Genomic DNA, 20,061 nt, shown 5'->3' on the forward strand with positions numbered 1-20,061 from the left:
GTCTCCCAATTCATCAGCTGGTATCTTTGTTTCACAATATTCCACTAATTTACTCCCTGCAATATCTTCCATCCTATTTTTAGATAACCTGTTAGCTCCTTTTATTTTCACTCTGTGTAATGACTACCTACTATCTGCAGCTCATGTCTTTGGTATCTAACTTGCCTACTCACCTGTAAAACTGGGGAAGAAACTTGTCACATTTGGTATCCCGAAACCCAGAACAAACCCCACGGTCTTAGTCTCAGCTCACGCTTCTGCCTATAGCAGCCACCTTTCACTTAGCAGTCAAACCTATAAACTAGCATTTTCAAAAGCTTTGTTGCAGATATTAGTACTGAAATTATAATGTCTAGTATTGCTTATTACATGTGCTTGATTATTTCTACCATCTAAACTCCATCATTATTCATATTTATTTATCAGCATGAAATCCCATGTTCAATAGATAGCATTATAGTAAATAGAACAAAGAACAGCTCAGCTTTATGCCAAAGTCAGGCCATTGTGAACCAGAGTAATAAGAATAGAACTGAATGAGAGTTATTGAGGCATAATGAGTGCCTGTCGCTTTCCTGTATGTCTTTTTCCATTGCGTGTCTTGAAATCAGGTGGTTGGCTTTAGAATGAAAACATTTTACACAAAAACATTGTGTTCATGTTGGTTTTTAAAGGGATATGCACAATAATCTGTAATTCTAAGCAATTTATACATGAATGCCTATAGTTACTATAGTTGATTGTAATGCAAACAGTTTCTATCTGTCTCTTACAATTCCCTCGCCTTTTCCTGATTACGCATAACATTGCAACATTGTATAGGTTGTTGGTTCTCTCTGAGCCAAGACTTCAGTCCCCACAATGCCTTCCATGTTCTGTGATTAACAGGCCTGTTATGTCATTATGCAGAGAGCTCCAAATTACAGGAAGACCATCTCCCATAGATTCCATTATTATCAAATAATTCAAACTTTTTCTCTGTAATAATGAAATAATACCTTGTTCTTGGTCCCAACTAAAATATAATACATTTTTATTGAAGGCAAACCAACCCTATTGGTTTTAATGTTTGAATTATTTTTTTTACTAGACTTAAGGTATGGCGAGCCAAATTATGGAAAGACCTCTTATTTGGAAACCCTAGGGCCTAAGCATTCTGAATAAAACGTCCCATACCTGTATAATCATAGCAGGATGCAAAGCAGTGTGGGAACTGGAGTCTTGACTGGTGGATAGCTGCAATCGCCTACTCTATAGTCTAGAAAACTGAAAACATAATTTCATTTACAAAAAATAATGAAATACTTTAATGTTAATTAAAACATATTTTAGAATGACATTTTCTTTCATTATATAAAAAAAAAAAAAGATGCATTTTCCAGTGGATAATAAATATTCAGGAACGGTGTTGGTGCTGCATTCTTTGTACAGAGATTCCTAGTTATCTAAAATTGAGTCTTTATTTATATGTGTATGAACTATCATGGTTTCTAAACCGCATTGAAATTGGGTAATACCTTTATAATAAAACGTGCAAAGTTTGCCCAGGTAGTAACCCACAGCAACTACAGTAGTTACATGATTGCGTTTAAACAAATAACCAGTAAATTCAACCTGTTGTTCGATGTTGATTTAAGGAGCTAGTAACCTCTGCTAGTTAAATTGTCTTGAAAATGACACTGAGGCTATGGAGACACAAATTCGGCTTTTCGCTGCATTTTCGGCATGGTCCATGGCGCTTTGTTTTTTTTTTTAAAAAAAAGTGGACCGCTGTGTAAATACGCTATTGTGTTTCAATCTTAGGCAATGGCAAATTACGCTAGCATATTTACGCTGCAGTCAGCTTTTTAAAAACCTCGCCACGTACCATGGCGAAAATCCGCGTGTGTGTCCATAGCCTAAAAATACCTTACCAAATAACAAACTCCAAACAAATATATAACAGGCAAATCTCATTATTTTAATAAGCAAAATGAACCCAAGTGCAAAGCTCAATGTGCAATAATTCATTGAAATGTTTTGGTTTTTTTTTTACATCTACCATCCAAAACTTATATAGAATAAATGCTGTTCAGAATGTTGCATGTGCATGTTGTGTATATTCATACATTTTAGGGTAGGCTAAAAGTGGATCACCACTTATGGGTAAAAAGTTATGCAGTTGTGAGAACAAATTTCCCTTTGTGCGAATTTAATATAGCGTTTGCTAACCTGGAAACTGCTTAGCGCCAGAGTGCAGTGAATGTAATAAAACTTCTTACTGAAAAAAATATTACATTTGCTCTAAAAGATTACAACACCTTCAAAGCACTTCTTAAAAGTGGCCAATGCGCAATTAAAATTCGCAATGCGCAATTAAAATCCACAATGCAATAACAGTTTAAGGAAGAATATTACATTGCAAAATGCAATTTTTTTCTTATTTGTGCAAATTGTTTTGCTCTTTGCGACTTTTATTACATTCCCCTATTAGCCTTTTGTTGTTGTCATTTCTGCGATTGTACTGTGTTTGGTGATTTTTTTCTAAAGAAGTAGTTGCTGGCAGTAATAGCCAGTAATAAACACTTATTAGCTTGATTCCATGGATGTTCCAGCTTTCCTTACATATCTAATCTTGGTTCACCTATACAGGTCTGCTTTAAGGTACCAGAGTGCCCAAGGAAAATATTTAATTAGTGAGTCTCCACTGCCCAGTGTTTCCCCAGGCCCTTTACCCCAAGTGCATAGCCAGGGAGTTTCTCTCTGATACTTGCTTATAGTTCATCTACTACCTTATGCGCTGTAGTAGAATTCTGCCAATTTTTTTCATTAGGGCTGCACACTGCATTTGCTGGAAACCCTAATGGCAATTTTTTTTGGACTGGAGAAGCGGGGAGGAACATAATTTTCTCAATCCACCTTTCCTTCTGTTGAGAACATCAGAAATTTGTGATAGAAAAACCCTCAAGCAATGAAGGCAATGAAGAAATAGTCTATGCTTACTAATGTAGATATGATTCCCAGTTGTGCATCTGTGGAAGTAGATACATGAAAGAAAAAGGTTCCACAAGAAAAAGAAGCAAAAAATTAAAAATACCCATGCTGTAGAGCTTGCCCGGTTGATTAAAACAAGAGGTATTTCATCTCTGCAGGATGCTTCTGTCAAACGTTATATCAATTGAAATTCTGCTGGTAGGCCTCCTATCCTTGTGGTCCCAGGGCAAATGTCCGTTTTGCGCATTTATTATTGCCTACAGAATTTACATGTTGCTGAACTTAACTGTGATTTAATAATTACATATGTAACTATGTCAGTCTGTTTATAGCAGTGATAACTTTGAGAGCTGCTGTACATAAACATCATTTAGATCTTCCTGTAGCGGCAACAATTATTGCACTCCATTGGTATCCTGAGGGAATTGCACATGATCACTTGCACACAGGACGGTGGCCCCTGAACAAGACCGGTGGCTCTTGCCTAGGGCATCTGTGTCACTTGGCCTGGCACTGATCTGTACCCTAATAAAACACTCTCAATACTTTATGAAAGACTTGTGTCGCTTAGTTTTACCTCTTAACAACATAATATCACAGGGAATTCTTTACTTGAAGTCACTGTGCGCATTTCAGATGAGTAATTAAACCATAAGACAAAGAGAACATAAAAAGAAATAACTGTATATGACATGAAGCATTTAATCACAATGTTTTATAATATATATATATGTATATAAATAAATATTACATTCTTTTAGTCTACAATGCAATCAACGAGTCATGTTTTCATTCTCATTGCTATTAGCTGCAACTGGGTCTATTTCATAACTATAAACAAGGCTTAGTTACATGATATCGGCAATCATTTTACAGGGGAGTCAGTTCATAAATCTTTTTGAATCATTTATGAAACAGAACTACATTTATGATTGTGCTACCGACCAGTGAACTTCCTGAGTACTAGAATAGTACAACTGTTTAACAAAATTGGGTTTCATATACAAGAGCTTGTTTACAACAGGGTTAGGCTCAGCTATTTTCATTCTAAGAATCGAAGATAAAGAGTTGCATTATTTATATTTCCAATATTCTCAGCAACTGCTGGTGATTCATAATATTGGGGTAGGGGAACATGGTCAAAACAAGGACATCCCATTGCGTTTATTTCAAGACATACATAGCAGGAGTGCCATGGGCGCAAGGTTCAAGGGAAACCTGTACTTCATACCTTGCATTTCCTGGTTATTATGTGTGAGCTCTGACACTAGGCACAATGATTGCACCTGACATAGGAATAAGTACACAAGGTACAAGTGCACCCATTGAGCTTTCAGTATCTCTGCAGTGCATTTGATACTCAGTGAGGGCTTATTTACTGATGGTGGGGTACAATGTGCAAAAATATATCTGCAAACCATCATGCTTTCCATACTTTTTTTCCCGCCTAACTATCAGTGCTTCTAGTCTGAAGTTCTTGTTCAAAAATCTTTTTCCCCATGAATACACTGCCTGCATTCATCAGCATTGTATTCATGAGATGCGGAGATGACACATAAACATACCCCAACCCCCTTCATGCAACCCTTAACTTCTGCATCATTCAGATGATTTGTCTGGCATGAGGTGCAGATTGTAGCAAGACTTGATTGCAGAAGACAAGTGTGATTTTGCTCTAAAACTTGCAGCTGGAGTCATTGCAGATAACCCCTTACCTTTTTTTTACATGACATATTCCTGATACTACCAACTGAAGAAACGTGCTGTAGCTGTTCATGTGTTTATCCTCAAATATCCAATAAAGGGAAATACAAAGTCAGGGGTGGGGTCTGCCTGGTGGCTGCCATAGATTCAACATATTATATGTAGTGATGGGTGAATTTGCGCCGTTTCGCTTCGCCGAAAAATTTGCGAATTTCGCGCGAAATTCGCGAAACGGCGACGGCATCCGTTTTTTCGAAAAATAAATTTTCTCGAATTTATTCGCTGGTGTCGAATCGCGCAAATTCGCCGCGAATTCGCGCCTGGCGAATAAATTCGCCCATCACTAATTATATGATAAAAATGAGTTCAATTTACAATATGAGTCATGCATAGATACACATGAGGAAAAGCCACTTTATATAGTGAGCTGGTAACCAGATGGTTCAGTTTTACCTATAGTAATCAAGGGAGAACTATAATTAAAATTGCATGCGTTACTTAAAGGAGAATTAAACCCCCTCCTCTGAATCAAAAGATCCCCTAAACTTCCTGGCATTGTCCCTGCTCCCCTTTCCCTCCCTGCACTGTCCATTAGTGAAAAAAATAACCCCTTTTAAAAAATCTGACCCCTAAATGCAGAGCAGCGCAGCAGAGCTCACCATCATCTCACCATCTTCTGCTACTTCGTATCCTCTTTGGGTCTCAATGCCGTCACAAGCCTGCATGAGCACGCAAGTTGGCATTGAGACTGAAGAGGATATGAAGTGGTGAAAGATGGTCACCGGGAGCTCCGCTGCGCTGCTCTGCATTTAAGGATCAGATTTTTTAAAGGGGTTATTTTTTCACTAATGCAGGTGGGGGAGATGGAAGGGGGGGGGGGGTGCCAGGAAGTTTAAGGGGCTTTTAGTTATCCTTTAAAATTGTGTTTTTTTTAATGTTTAGCGCTTCTCACAATGAAAAAACATTCTCTGAAATATTACATTGCGCATTATTGCTAGGAAAAGATTAGCACTAACACTTGCTCTGGGGTTTTGTTAAACCATTTGCAATTGCGTAATTGTATTATATACACTGTGAATGTTCTCAACAGCCATTTGGCCGCAAACTTTGCGAGCAAGTCGTTAAGGTATGTCAAAAAGGATGCAAAAGGGATGCAACACATTTTTTGCGCTGACACATGTTACATTCCCACCCAAGACTTTTTTTTTAAATTATGGAGGATAGCCTTAATTTCAATGAACTCTTTTATATTGGATATTTGCTGACATCAGACATCAAAAATGATGTTGAAGGAAAGCAGTAACACATTTGCATTCAGTGGTTCAAAGTTTTTTGTGGAAACATGGGCAAAAGTAAGCCAATAGCAGCGGATCAGCAATTTAACTGTACTAGTCTATTTATGTGTCTATTCCTTTTGTTAGAGATCAATGGATTCGGGTCAGACACTGCATGCCATCAAGATCCAAAACAGTTTTCTTTGTACTTTTTTAAGTGTTTCCCAGTTTAAAGAAATGTAAAACGTTTTTTCTATAGTAAAAACAAAACTTCTGCAACTGTTCAACAGCATTACCAAACTAGAGTCAGTCCCATTCTGCACACAGGAGTCATATCTATATGAAGACAATGGCATTCTGCAATGAATATTATTAGAATTCTGTATACAGGCCTTATATACATCTACAGACATTACTGCTCAGAAGAATTTGGTTTTACTCTTTATCAGAATTAGATTTGGAATATTGATAACTTCACAGCAGGGCAATAACATTCTCCATCACTGTGTATATATATATAAACACATATGACACCAAAGCTACAAAGTGTCTGAGATTCACCAATAATTAGGGGCAGATTTACATATGGTCGAATATCGAGGGTTAATTAACCCTCAATATTCGACTGCCGAATGTAAATCCTTCCACTTCGAATATCGAAGTCGAAGGATTTACCGCAAATAGTTAGATCTATTTAATCAATCGATCAAACGATTTTTCTACGACCAAAAAAAACGTAGAAAGCCTATGGGGACCTTCCCCATAGGCTAACATTGAGCTTCGGTAGGTTTTAGGTTGCGAAGTAGGGGGTCGAAGTTTTTTTTAAAGAGACAGTACTTCGACTATCGAATGGTCGAATATTGGAACGATTTTTTTTAGTCGAAGGTTGAAGTAGCCAATTTGATGGTCGAAGTAGCCAAAAAAAACATTCAAAATTCTAAGTTTTTTTTATTCTATTCCTTCACTCAAGCAAAGTAAATGGGCCCCTTAGTGTAAATATACAGGAACTATGGTGCAAAGTTCTCAGGTAATCACAGAATGTTGCAGCAAGTCAGCATATACTCTTATTAATATTCATGATAATGTTCCTCATAGAGATTTTTCTCAGTGATGAATGCATACCCCACCAGAAGTTTTGTCTTGTTTGTTAGACATCTCCTTTATAAGAATTCTTCTCTCTGTTTGGAAATCGCTAGGTTAGCAAGCAAATAAAAGAAACATCATCTACAAAAAGATTGCAAGCTTCATTGGGGGCAATACATATTGCAAGCAGTGCACAATCTCTGTAACTCACTATATCAGTGCCGTATTCATTTAAGCATAGTAATATACTAAAACTCCTGTTTCACAGTGGTGACAACATTTGTTTCATAAATTCAAAATTTATTTCAAAATCTTTGTGCTGGTGATTAGTTTAACAGCTTTGAACAAGTTACTGATGACTGGAAATAATAGAAGTGAAACATCTCTGCGGTCTCTGAATAGGGTTGTCCCTAGAAGAACAACATGGAATTTACCTCTGGAGAAAGCCAACATTTTTTATAGCAATCCCTTCTGTTTTGTGATGCCAGAGCAGCATCTTCTAATGTCAAATATATTTAATGCAGAATCTGATCCATTTATTTCAAAACTGATGCCCTGCATATATCAGGGTCGGGATGTCCAGCTCAGCTCTTCGAGGGCACTTGCCAGGTCAACGAACCAAAATGACTGAACTACTGACTAAACCAAGAGTGTTTTATGAAAGGTAAAAGTACTGTAATTTGTCTGTTTGAGGCATTCATGAATCACTTTATTTTCCTATTTTAGATCATCCTTTGAATTTTGTTTTTTGGCCATTGACAGCAATGTTTATTTTTCTTTTGTGAGATTTCTGAAAACCATTCACTTTAGAAATGAAAGATTAACACTAATCATCTTGATATGACCGTATTCTGATCTGTGTATATCTATAGGCATGGTGGTAATGATATCTAATAATTATGACTGAAAGGCTGTTTTTTTTTTTTATAGAACATGCAGCCACATCCCTAACAAAAAGAAAAATACACTTTCCCATTTAATCATAAAAATAGCATTAAAAAAATAAATGTGTCTGATTTGAGGAATGCTGATGTAGAGAACCTCAACCTTTTCTATATAATTCGTAAAATATCACTTTTTGTAAGATTTTCTTTCCTCTCTTCAGTTCTCTCTCTCTCCTCTGTCTGTAAAAGAGTTGTGCAGGTTTGGGACCTGTGTTCCAGAATGCTCGGGACCTGGGGTTTTCCAGATAACAGATCTTTGGCTCAAATACAAAGTACTGTTTTACTATTACAGAGAAAATTTTTTTTTTAAAAAAAATTTGGATTATTAAATGGAGTCTATGGGAGATCACCATCCCGTACTTCGGAGCCTTCTTGATACTGGTTTCCTGATAATGGATCCCCTACCTGTATATAAAAACCATAGTAAAAGCATGCTATGATTTTAACCAAATTAAAATCTTTCAGCATACCCCATTCTTATTATAAAATACTTAACTTGGATTCAAATTTGAATCATTTTTATACAAATGTTAATTTTTGACACAGCAGTGCTTAGACTCGAAAATAAATCTTCATAAAAACAGTATTACATTGCTAAAATACTTATTTTTTATGAGAAGGATGATTCTTAATTTTTTCACAGTATGTCCCCTTTAAATAAAACATTACAGAAGAGAGGGAATGGTCAGAACTTGAATGTCATCAACATATCTCCTTAATATAACTTTTGTTATTGATTTCAACCCTATAATATGTTGAATGGTTAACAATGCTTTTGCCTGAAACATTACAGGGCCCATTTACTAACAATTAAATAGCAATTTTTTTTTGACGAATTTCAAAAGTTTTTGGTTTTCCTATATTTCCTATATATTGTTCACAGTTTTTTATATTTGAATCTTTTAATAAATTCAGTGACAATCATTGGACAAATATACTAAAGGGCGAAAATTCGCCGATTTACTAGCGGTTGCTGGCGTAACATCACTAGCAAAGGAGACTCTAGCTGTACTTTGCTCCCTAACGCCTGGCGAATATGCACTCTGGCGAATGGACGTAACTACGCAAATTCACTAAGATGCGGATTTTACTGAACGTTACCTCTTGCGCCAGACTTTCCTTCACCACCTCAGACCAGGCGAGGTGCAATAGAGTAGATAGGTGTTCCTAAAAAAATTGTTGAAAATTTTTCCAAGTCCCAAAAAACGCTTGCGTCTTTTCCTTTTTCAGGATGATAGGCTGAAAAAGAGTGTAAATTTTTTGGGGGGAAACCGGCTCCCCCCCTACATTTCCTATCATATGGCACATAAACTATACACTGGGCACTTTGTAAACACATACAAAATCTATTTGCTGCAACATATACGTCCATTGAACTTTAACTTCCTGCCGTATACAAATTAGCCAACGCTAGCACAACCTTGTTTCGCTTGGCGCAGTAACACTAGCGTGACTTCCCCAGCATTCGTGCCCTGGACGCAACTTCGGATTTTAGTGAATTACCATTGTCCTGGTGAATCTACACCTGGCGAAGTGTTACGCTGTGAGCGAAGTCGTCACTGGCGAATTTTCGGAGGTTAGTGAATTTACCCCCATTGTCTTAGCAATTAGTCATGCTTAGTTTAGTCATGGTTTCAAAAATCTCTAAAACCACTAAAATCTGACTTTTAATAAATAAGCCTCTAAAATGAACTTGATTTTAGAACATCAGTCAGTTAAACATGTAAAAGAAGAAGTTTAGGTTGGGCAGATAATTCTAACCTTGCTTGTAGACTTTATATATATATATATATATATATATATATATATATATATATATATATATATATATATATATATATATATATATATATATATATATATATATATATATTCATTATATACAAGGCAGTCAGATTGGAAAAGGAATTGAAATTAACCTGCTGTGATTATCATTTTAGTCAATTTACACCATGTTTTTAAATCTCTGTAAATTTCCTTACAAGTTCAAAGTGAGTAATGTGTAAAAACTGTTATAATCAGAGAAACAGGTACACTATGCAACATGAATGGTATGGCCAGACAGTGTAAGTTTCTATACAGATGAAAGTATAGGTTTCATCCTCTGTTATTTTGATACATTTTATTAAAAATTTTAATTGCATTTTACCACATTGTCACCTTATTGTAGAAATTATTTTTGGTAGGTTTATTGTGCACTTTATTTAACTTTACATTTTTCTCATACACAAAATAGATGACATATTCTGTAAATTGTGACATATTAAGATATTGTCTTTCATCTTGGCCTGCTGTGTGATCCGAAATGCTGCACCATTTGGTATTTGTACTGTAAATCCGTGAATACATTTTTGATGAAGAATTTCAGTGGTTTCCAGTTGCAGAATCCCAGTGACTAATAACATCGCCACGTGACCTATAAAACTGAAGGCATCAAAAGTTGTGGTTAAATAGTTTCAACCATGAAGAGTTATATTTTGTCTTTGTACTTTTCTATATAGTTTCTGAGGTCCTTGGATTCTCCCAGGTCCATATCCTGGCACACCCATTTAATATCATCCTCATTAGCTGTTATGAGTGCATTGAAAGTTGGGCAACCATCATCGGCTGGGATAGTGGTGAAGGTAGTGAATTTTACTCGCTTTCTCTTTGAGGTTGGTGAATGTACAGGATCATTTTTTTTGTCTTTTGAAGGTTTTTCTGTTTCTTCAGCTTGCCTATGTATCTGGGTCTGCACATTCTTCTGCTTATTGCCATTGAAGAGAATGCTACTCTCATCTAATATTGTCCCTCTGTCTATGATGGTAGTATGCTCATCCTGCTGGGGGGAAACATCTGGAGTATTTTCCAACAACTCTGTCTCATTTCCAAGCCAAACCCAGTCATGGGAGTGTGCCATGCTAGTCTGTCCTTCAATTGGTATTTGCTTGTTCCTGTATTTAAGGGCAAAGGTTGCACAATTAATTAGAAAAACTAATATGGCAAGGCAGAATACTCCTAACAAAGCATACATTCCAATCTCAAGATCACTCAACCCTTTAGCTGCATGTACAAGGTCATTTTCTTCCATTTCTCCACTGCTTTTTGGCAAGTCAATTTGAGCAGGGAAATTGGTAAAATCTATTGGGATATTTTGTAGTGGGCTGTCTTCAGAAAGTCTATTACCATCCACTCTGGTGTTTAGAAATGATCTAGCTGTAGTGCTGCTCTTTTGTACAGCGATTTTATCACGTTCCAAGGGAGATCCATTGTATCTTCCATCATTACCATAGTGTTCCATTTCTTGGGAATTTTGCTTACGGTCACTGGTGTGATTTTCGATTTCATCTCCATCATAATCATTCCCAGTCTGAGGACTTGATTCTTTTTGACCAAATTTTACTTTAATATAAGCATATCCAACAGCAAGGACACTTTTTCTCTTTGATTTTTGGCAAGCCTCTGATATTATCATATCTACTTTGACCAATGGCCCTTGTCCATCACCTTCTGCCACTACAATAGGCAATTTTAATAAACTCCTTTGGTATGTGGACACAATGGAGTCATCTAATGATGTAGCAGAGAGGGAAAATTCTTTAGAATCATAGATGTCAAGAGGGGTTACCAAGCCATCACTAAACTGTATCCATGCACTGAGAACTGCTTCCTGTAAAATAAAAAAGGAGTGTAAATGAAAACCAAACAGACAGTTATAGACTAAGACAAGGGTCGCTTGTCTGTCACTACTGCTGGCATTTTAGTAGGACAATGATAATGATAAACAAATATAATCCAAAGCGAACATGGAGGGCTGGAATCCAATTCCATACCTTTTTCTGATGATATATAACAGTAATATTGTATTTAAAAAAGTCTTTCAGAACTTAATTCATTGGTTAAGCCCAAAGTAAATTTCTATTGTAGCAACATCATGACATTCATAATATGCTCAAAGTAACCAAACTATTAAATATTTGTAGTTCTACTTTAATAGTGCAGTAATGGAAAACTTTACTGAAACACTATTCAACAAGAACCAACTACTGAGCATGCACAAACTTAGTGACCCTTAAATGAAGATTTTTTCCAGTGTACAGTCAGTTTAAGCCCCCTTCAACAATGCAGTGTATGCCAAGATAATAGGCTCTTCATAATTACTTTCATCCAATAAAAGATCAAAGATGGACAATTTTGTAATGTCAAGAGTTTTTTCTCAGTCAAATAAACTCAAAACTTGAAAAAAATTGAATTTTTACTTTTTGAAAAATCTGAATATAAAAACTGCTGTCGATAAAACCATTAAAAAAATATGAATACCCGGAATTTGTTTTTTTTTTATTCATTTTTAACAGGTTGACAATTGAAATTTTTTTTTAAAAAAAAAAATCAAACTAAAAATTTACATTTACAGCTCCCATTGGCTTTTATGTGTCCTTGCAAGCTTTTAGATGGCAATTCTTGTTCTGCATAAAGTACAATATGGGGATGCTCCAGGTATGTGAATGTTTAGCGCTGCTCACAATGCAAAATCATTCACTGACATTAACACCTGCTCTGGAGTTTTGTTAAATACAAAAAATGCTTTGCGATTACAAAATTTGATTTCATCCACTGCATGTATTGCATCTTCCAAAAGCCATTTGTTTGCAAACTTTGCAAGAAAGTTGTTTAGATCTCAAACAGGTCCAAATGGATGCAAATAATGAAAATATTAGTTATTAACATTTGCAACGGTCTTTGCGAATGTTTTTTGCACATTACATGCCCCCATTGCTCTATAGTCCTAGATCCTGCACTTTAATGAGTCTGAAACAGCTGATAATAAGCTGTTAATGAGACACTTAAGGCCAGATTCAATTACATGAGAAATGTATAATTATTTATCATGTTAAAACTCAATTGAAGACTAAGAGGAAATTTATAACTGAATAAGGTTTTCACTTCAGATTGAATCTGGTCCTTAATGTGAGGATGTCGTATAAATGATTTCATACTGTTTATTAAGGCCACAAAGGGCTATGCAATGTATTACAAATAAAGGCAGATATTGGCTAATAACTTGAACACTGTTGAGCCCTATCTGTGATATTTTTACAATAAATAATATGCACCAGAAGCATTAGACTGTATTTGCCCCTAGATTTCTTTAAAGGCATTTCTTTGTGGGTCTCTATGAAAAACACTGCCATAAGCAGTTTACTAATAAAGATAACTGCATATTAGAAAGGCTAACACATGTACAATTAACAATGGAGTAAAATAAGATGTAACGGTTTGGTAATTAACAAACACAAATACTGTCATTTGTGCTTCTTAGTGATCACAATCAAGGCAGGCATTTTCTACAGATAAGTAGCCTCCAATCCATCTTGATCAGTTGATAGTAATTGGAGAGCCTTGTCAGGAATTGCAGTGGATTTATTGATGTGGTTCATAGGACTTGCAGAAACAGCTTTCTGAAGGACACAACACTAAATCATTACCATCTCTTTTTTCTCTCTGTTTAGCTTTACTCATGTAGAATATCTGATCGGCTTGCCCATGGATTTTTAAACAGGCTCCTAGTGGAGACAGACTATAACATTAACTGGGTAAACGTTAATATTAAGGTAAAATCTAAAGTTAAATATCAGGAAGTGATATTTCATTTTCCTTTCAGCAAAGAATGAAGTATGTTGAAACATAGGAATAACATTGTAAGCTTTTAAGTAACCTAAGCAACCCATCAACAGCTTATGCAGGTATTGTACAAATAATATAATAAAGATAGAGGCTTAAAAAGGCAAGTTTTTGCCCATATTCGTGGGTTTACAGTACTTAAGCAATCTTCTATTCTTTACTTACTTTATTGCTGTACAGCTATACTTGCTATCACACCTGAAATTATTCTGCATAACAGACTTTACTTTCATATCTGTCACCAGAAATACAATTGATAAATGAATGCTGGACTTTCATTTGCAGATTTTCCCCATTCACACAGATTTTAGACTAAAAAAATAATTTTGTATGATGGAATAGGCTAAATCTACTTAATCTTGCTGTGTAAATAAGCTAATCTTATCCAGCTTTATAAATATCCATAGGGCAAATATGTGGACTACATGTAGTTTATAAATGAGCCCTGTTGTACCTACCTAGAGCTGGCTGAAACAAAAATAGTTTACTATAGTTTACACAGCTTAGGTGCAGCTATGCCCAGTATTTATAAATTATTCCCAATAATAGTTTAATGGAATACTGCTCAAACCGTTGCTGAATGAGACATACAGTACAAGGAGGCATATTTATTGCAGCTACAAGTGGAATGTATCTATGTTACTGTGTGCCATAAGTCGAAGTGGTAATGGTGGGATAAGATTCAGAGAAGAAAACCCTATCCCTATCACCACCTACCCATGAAACTCTGTTGCTGGAATCTTGATACCAATCTTTTAACTCAGATGAAAAATTATGACCTGGAGGAAGACATTGAAAGTACTGTTTCTATTTTTTCTGATGGTACTAAATTGTGCAGAACTATAGGTTCCATGCAGGATGCTGTCACTTTGCAGAGCGATTTTACTAAATTGAAAAATTGGGTCACAAACTGATAAATGCAAGGCTATACACTTTGCCAAAAATAATATAAATGAAATTATACACTAAATGGCAGTGTGCTGGGAGTTTCCTTAACAAGGATATAGGGTTTTTTGTAGATAACAAGTTGTCTAATTCTGGGCAGTGTCATTCTGTGGCTACTAAAGCAAATAAAGTTCTGTCTTGCACAAAAAAGGGCCTAAACTCAAAGGATGAAAACATAATTTTGCCCCTTTATAGGTCCCTGGTAAGGCCTTATCTGGAGTATGTGGTGCAGTTTTGGACTCCATTTAACAGGTTAGAGGAATGGGTAGATTGTCTAGATTGGGGTTGTTTTCTCTAAAAAAAAAAGACTCATTAGAGGGGACATGATTACACTTTACAAGTATATTAGAGGACATTAAACAAATAGCAGGGGACCTTTTTACCCATAAAGAGGATTACCGTACCAGAGGCCACCCCTTTAGACTAGAAGAAAAGAACTTTCATTTGAAGCAACGTAGGGGGTTCTTCACAGTCAGGACAGTGAGGTTGTGGAATGCACTGCCGGGTGATGTTGTGATGGCTGATTCAGTTAATGCCTTTTATAGTGGCTTGGATAATTTCTTGTACAGGCATAATATCCAAGGCTATTGTGATACTGAAATCTATACTTATTATATGTATTATATATAGTTTATGTGAGTGTAATAAGTGTGTGGATGTATGGATGCTGAGTTTCATTTGGAGGGGTTGAACTTGATGGACTTTGGTCTTTTTTCATCCCAATCTAACTATGTAACTATGTAATTTACGGAGGCACGTAGGCTTTTGTGACACTTAACTCTGCTGGACTTGCAGGGCAGCCATAAATAACCCCTTATAACAATGGATTTGTGGAGAGGCTAAAAAGATAATGCTTTCTGTAAATTATAATGCCCTATAAAACCTTGACTTGCATTGTCCTTATACAGGTGTAGTCTGCATGTTTTTCTCAGTTATGAGTATGTCAAAAACACCTGCACAAAGAGATCTATCCACTGTTGTATATTAACTAATAATAATAACCCACTGCTGAAAAGCTGCCTGAAAATTATTGCATTAAATTGAACGGAAATTAGTCAATAAAGCTGAAATGTAATTCTGTCTTGCGCTGTAAATATACTAAATTACAAGCAGTTTTTTTTATTTCCAGGCACATTGCAAAGAATGCCCAGTGGAAATGCACAGTCCAGGCAAATAGAGCTTATCCATCATTTAATTGTCTCACAATTATGCTTGCATATTCTCTTCAGATGATATATAAATCTATGCAAAGCTTCAGGGAGACATAAACATTTCATGTTGTGTATAAATGATCAGACAATATGGCTCATGTATTAAAGTGGTGTAAAGTGCAACAATCTGGAGCATATTGCTTTTTTTATCCTCGGTACTCTGTTGTTTATGTGTAATTGTTCAACTGGGAACAGGTGCAAGTCTGGTGTCTGATGGTGGCAGTTCAGACAGTTTTATTGGATAGTGAATAGTGTGCCTTCAATGCAATTGACAGCATAAGTGCAGGGCATAAGCAACTACCCAAAGCCTCCTTATTTAAAACGTTTAATTTTACATTTTTAAAATTGATTAATTTTAAATTGTATTTTTTTATTTAAATGTATTTCCATAAATTTGAATACTCTTGCTCAGTTTGGCCTTTTCGTGGAGTTGCAGGGTACTGAGATAAAAGATGGCAAACAGATGAATAAATTAAATTTTATATGATATACATTGGGTTAATGATAGGATAGGGTATTTACTTAAGGAAAACCTTGGGTCAAAGTCAGTCTAAGCTTCACCCCACTAAAATAAAACACTTTCTAAGTATAATCAATTAAAAATTCTGTACTGTTTATGATATAATCAAGTTACTTTTCGCCCCTCTTAGCAACCTGTCATTCTTCATGTTCACTTCATACAAAAATTGGGGTTTTGATTGACAGGTCAGTCTAATATACACTTTATGGGGGGCTCCCTTTCCTAGCAGATGTTTTAGAGCTCACTCAAATAACCAACTCCAGCACAAACAAAAGCTTATCAAATAACTGACTCCTGCAAACACCCTGCATGCAGAGAAATATGATTTCCACCAGATATAGTTATTTTAATAGACTGTGCTCTAATACCTAAAATGTTCTAGGCAAAGTGGGCAACCCTCAAAGGATGTATTAGACCTAACTGTCAATCAAAAACTGACTCCACCTACTGCATGACTAGAGAGAATGAAGAGCAACAGATGCAGACAAGGGGAGAGTGAAAAGAAGCTTGCTTATTTCAGAAATGGAACATCATTTTTAATTGATTATTTTTCGAATGTTTCTTAGGTGAAGCTTATATTACAATTTCATGATCGATTCCCATTAAGCTCTACATGCACCAGCCAACGGAGCAGGTTTTTTATTTTATGCCCCTTGGTGAATTCACTCTTGTACCTGGGGCTTATAAATGAGCCCTAATAGTTGTTAAATTAAAGAATGGGAAATAAATAGTGAGCTCATTCACATATAATAACCTAAAAACAAATGAAAAAGCATCAAACATTTAAATTGTATTTATTACTACAGCTATAGAAAAATATTGTGGGGAGCCCACCTGCTCCCTGTATACATATCTAAAATGGGAATGACATGGAAAACACAGTAAATTATATTTCTGGCAGCTGAACCTCAAGCATTAATACAAAAGTGTGTGGCTGTGCAATTACTTTCGCACCCTGGGCTGAGCAGTAACTCAACTATAAAATAAATACATGAAATCTCATGATGATACAGTTATGCCGGCAGCAAAGACTTATTATATCACTACCGGCTATAGCCGCTTACTTAAAGAACTGACAACGGCAAGTGTTCTACAAAAACACAATTCATGATGCGGCTTTTGTCTGATTAAACGATTAGCTTTAAATTCTTATGCAAAGATGAGATGTAGAGGTTCTGGAACATAAACTGCATAAAAATCTTTTCAGTGAGTGTTATGAAAGAAATGTTCAGAGTAAAGCATAAAAAAAGTAATTTTGTTTAAATGAAAAACATAATAATTTAATAAAAAAAAAATACTAAAGAAGATAGAACATTTCAAAACTTTTGAAGCTCAAGGTAACAATGTGTATTCAAGACTAAATCCGCTCTTGGTTTTTTCATTATTTCCCCTAATTTGCTTTATTACAGCACAGCAAGGAACTTGATTTGTCCCATTAACCAGACTAAATACAATCTCCTAGATACACACACATTCTTTGAGGGCAAGATCAGGTGGGTGAATTAAATCATTGTGGCATGTATTATAAAAATCTAACCAATATGTGAGCAAGTGTCAGTTGAGATAATATTTTTTTACAGAGCCATGCTCCCATAACAACAAAGATCAGCTTTGTTCAGCTAGCTGCAGGAAGAGTAATGAAAGCATAAGATGATGGAAACTCCACTAGGAAGGAAAGAAAACTTTTAAGCTAATTTCTGCAAAAAAAAATCCTATCTCAAAAATGTTATGAAACTGATCTTCAATGCTGTAATATAAAATCTGATCAGATAATATTTAGTGGTTCCATTTCCATGTATCTACATCTGATGCTAATGCATTCAATGATAATAATCTGTCCATCAGACAGTTGGATGAAAACAGTGATCGCGCTCAACGGTCCTGAACTGTATGTTGTGTTTCACAGATCTGATTTTAAAATCAGTTCTTACCTATCTTAACACTGCATTCACATGCAGTAATGGGGAATTTCTCCCATTTCGATTCGACAAAGAATTCTGACGCCGGCGCCAATTACGACGCGTATTAAAGTCAATGGGCGCCTATTAATTGTCACCATCGTCAGAATTGTCGATGTCGTCACAATTGTCACCGGCGTCAAAATATTTATAAATGCCGTCGAAAATTCGCTGGTGAATTTTCGCTGCAAATTCACAAATTTATTTGCCCGCTGCCAAACGCAAAAATTCACCGCAAATTTGCACCTGTTGAATAAATTCGCCCATCACTATTCACATGTACTTTATTGTTAGGGTTCAGGGCAATGTTTCATTCCATGTTTTGGGGATGCTGGGTCTCTGAAGGACCTACAAACACCATCAAAATGTTGTTAGATCCATTCAGAGAAAATTGCATTTTAATTATTCACTAAATAATAGTTTTAAAGAAGAAGAAAAGTCAACAGTCACAGAGGAGTGCTAAAAGTTAGGCACCCCCAGTAACTCTATTCACTTACCTGATTACCTGCACCACTGCACCAGCAGCTGCTTCTTTCTTTGTATGGGTGTGCATTTGCAGTAGTAGTGAAAATAACTTTGACAAAAAAGCCAGCCTTTTCACTCTACTGCTCATGCTTCGGCCCTGGGATTTTGTAGAAAGAAGAAACAAAAGAAGAGGATTGCTCCATGGTGCTCACTGAGATTAATCCTGGGCCATATACTTTACTGCTAACAGGAGCACTGGCCTGGGGTATCAGGTAAGTTATTACTTTGGGGTGCCTAATTTTTCTACTTTCATGTCATGTAAAATTATATGACTTGTTCTGTGTTGTATTTTAAAGTTCTAATTTATTGAGTGTGATCCACTGTCGACTGTGACTGCTCCAAATACAACTAACTAAATCTATGAGGACTATAAAAAGATAGACTTGTTAGGGAATCATGCAGGGACACAGCAGAGCCAGTAAATTGAAAAATCAAAATACTCTATGAAGACCCAGCGAGGCAGAGAAAGTCAGATTCTTGGCTTGTTTTATTCTTAATTAAGACAGAGAAACAAGAAAAAGACCTTTGCTTGGTCTCCACCACTCTACCTGTTTGGGAGTATGAAGCAGTTCCTGAGCTGTAGAGGTTGCAACAAATGCCTTGTTATTTGCTGTGCTGGACTGAAGGAAGAGTGACAGTCCAGAGACAAGCTGCACTCCCAGGTCTGTTATTGTCACTTTGTCATCCAGGACTGTCACTGTCTTTTCTGCCAGGATGGAATCGGAAAGAGGGGACATCACCTTCAACAAAGAATGCAAACAATGACACTGATTTAATAATAGAAAACCATATCCATAATTTATACACTGCTTTTTGCTGAGCAACCTAGTTACAATATATATATATATATATATATATATATATATATATATATATATATATATATATATATATATATATATATATATATATATATATATATAAACAGTATATATATATATATATATATATATATATATATAGCTTTAACATACATACATAATGTGTGTGCTGACTCATCCTGCAATCCAATTAATGATTTAATACTTTTTCAGCAAATGTAATACTTTAAGGCATTACAACATACAACATAGGGTAAAACAAAACAAGATATATATTTATTTATTTTAATATATATATATATATATATATTGAGTAGGGCAGCACTCCGCTTCCAGGTCCAAAACATCATGTCAGCTGTACATGCACTCTCTAATACACTTGTTTTGATTACAAGAAATCCCAGTGTTGCTGGTCTTTTTATATATATTGTGACAGAGTGTT

The 20,061-nt window shown here is 35.7% G+C and overlaps 1 protein-coding gene across 1 annotated transcript in view; it reads right to left on the reverse strand.

Moving 5' to 3' along the window:
• Window positions 1-9,518: 9,518 nt before the first annotated feature.
• Window positions 9,519-20,061, reverse strand: part of tmem132c.S (transmembrane protein 132C S homeolog) — a 262,101-nt gene continuing 251,558 nt past the window's right edge. Inside the window, exons 8-9 of the mRNA XM_018244181.2 lie at window positions 19,347-19,538; window positions 9,519-11,627 (exon numbers count right to left, since the gene is read on the reverse strand). Of these exons, the coding sequence (XP_018099670.1) occupies window positions 10,449-11,627; window positions 19,347-19,538 (1,371 nt within the window). The 3' untranslated portion in view covers window positions 9,519-10,448. The remainder of the gene's footprint in view (window positions 11,628-19,346; window positions 19,539-20,061) is intronic.

The sequence above is a fragment of the Xenopus laevis genome, chromosome 1S, assembly GCF_017654675.1.
Source record: "Xenopus laevis strain J_2021 chromosome 1S, Xenopus_laevis_v10.1, whole genome shotgun sequence".
Classification (NCBI taxonomy): domain Eukaryota; kingdom Metazoa; phylum Chordata; class Amphibia; order Anura; family Pipidae; genus Xenopus; species Xenopus laevis.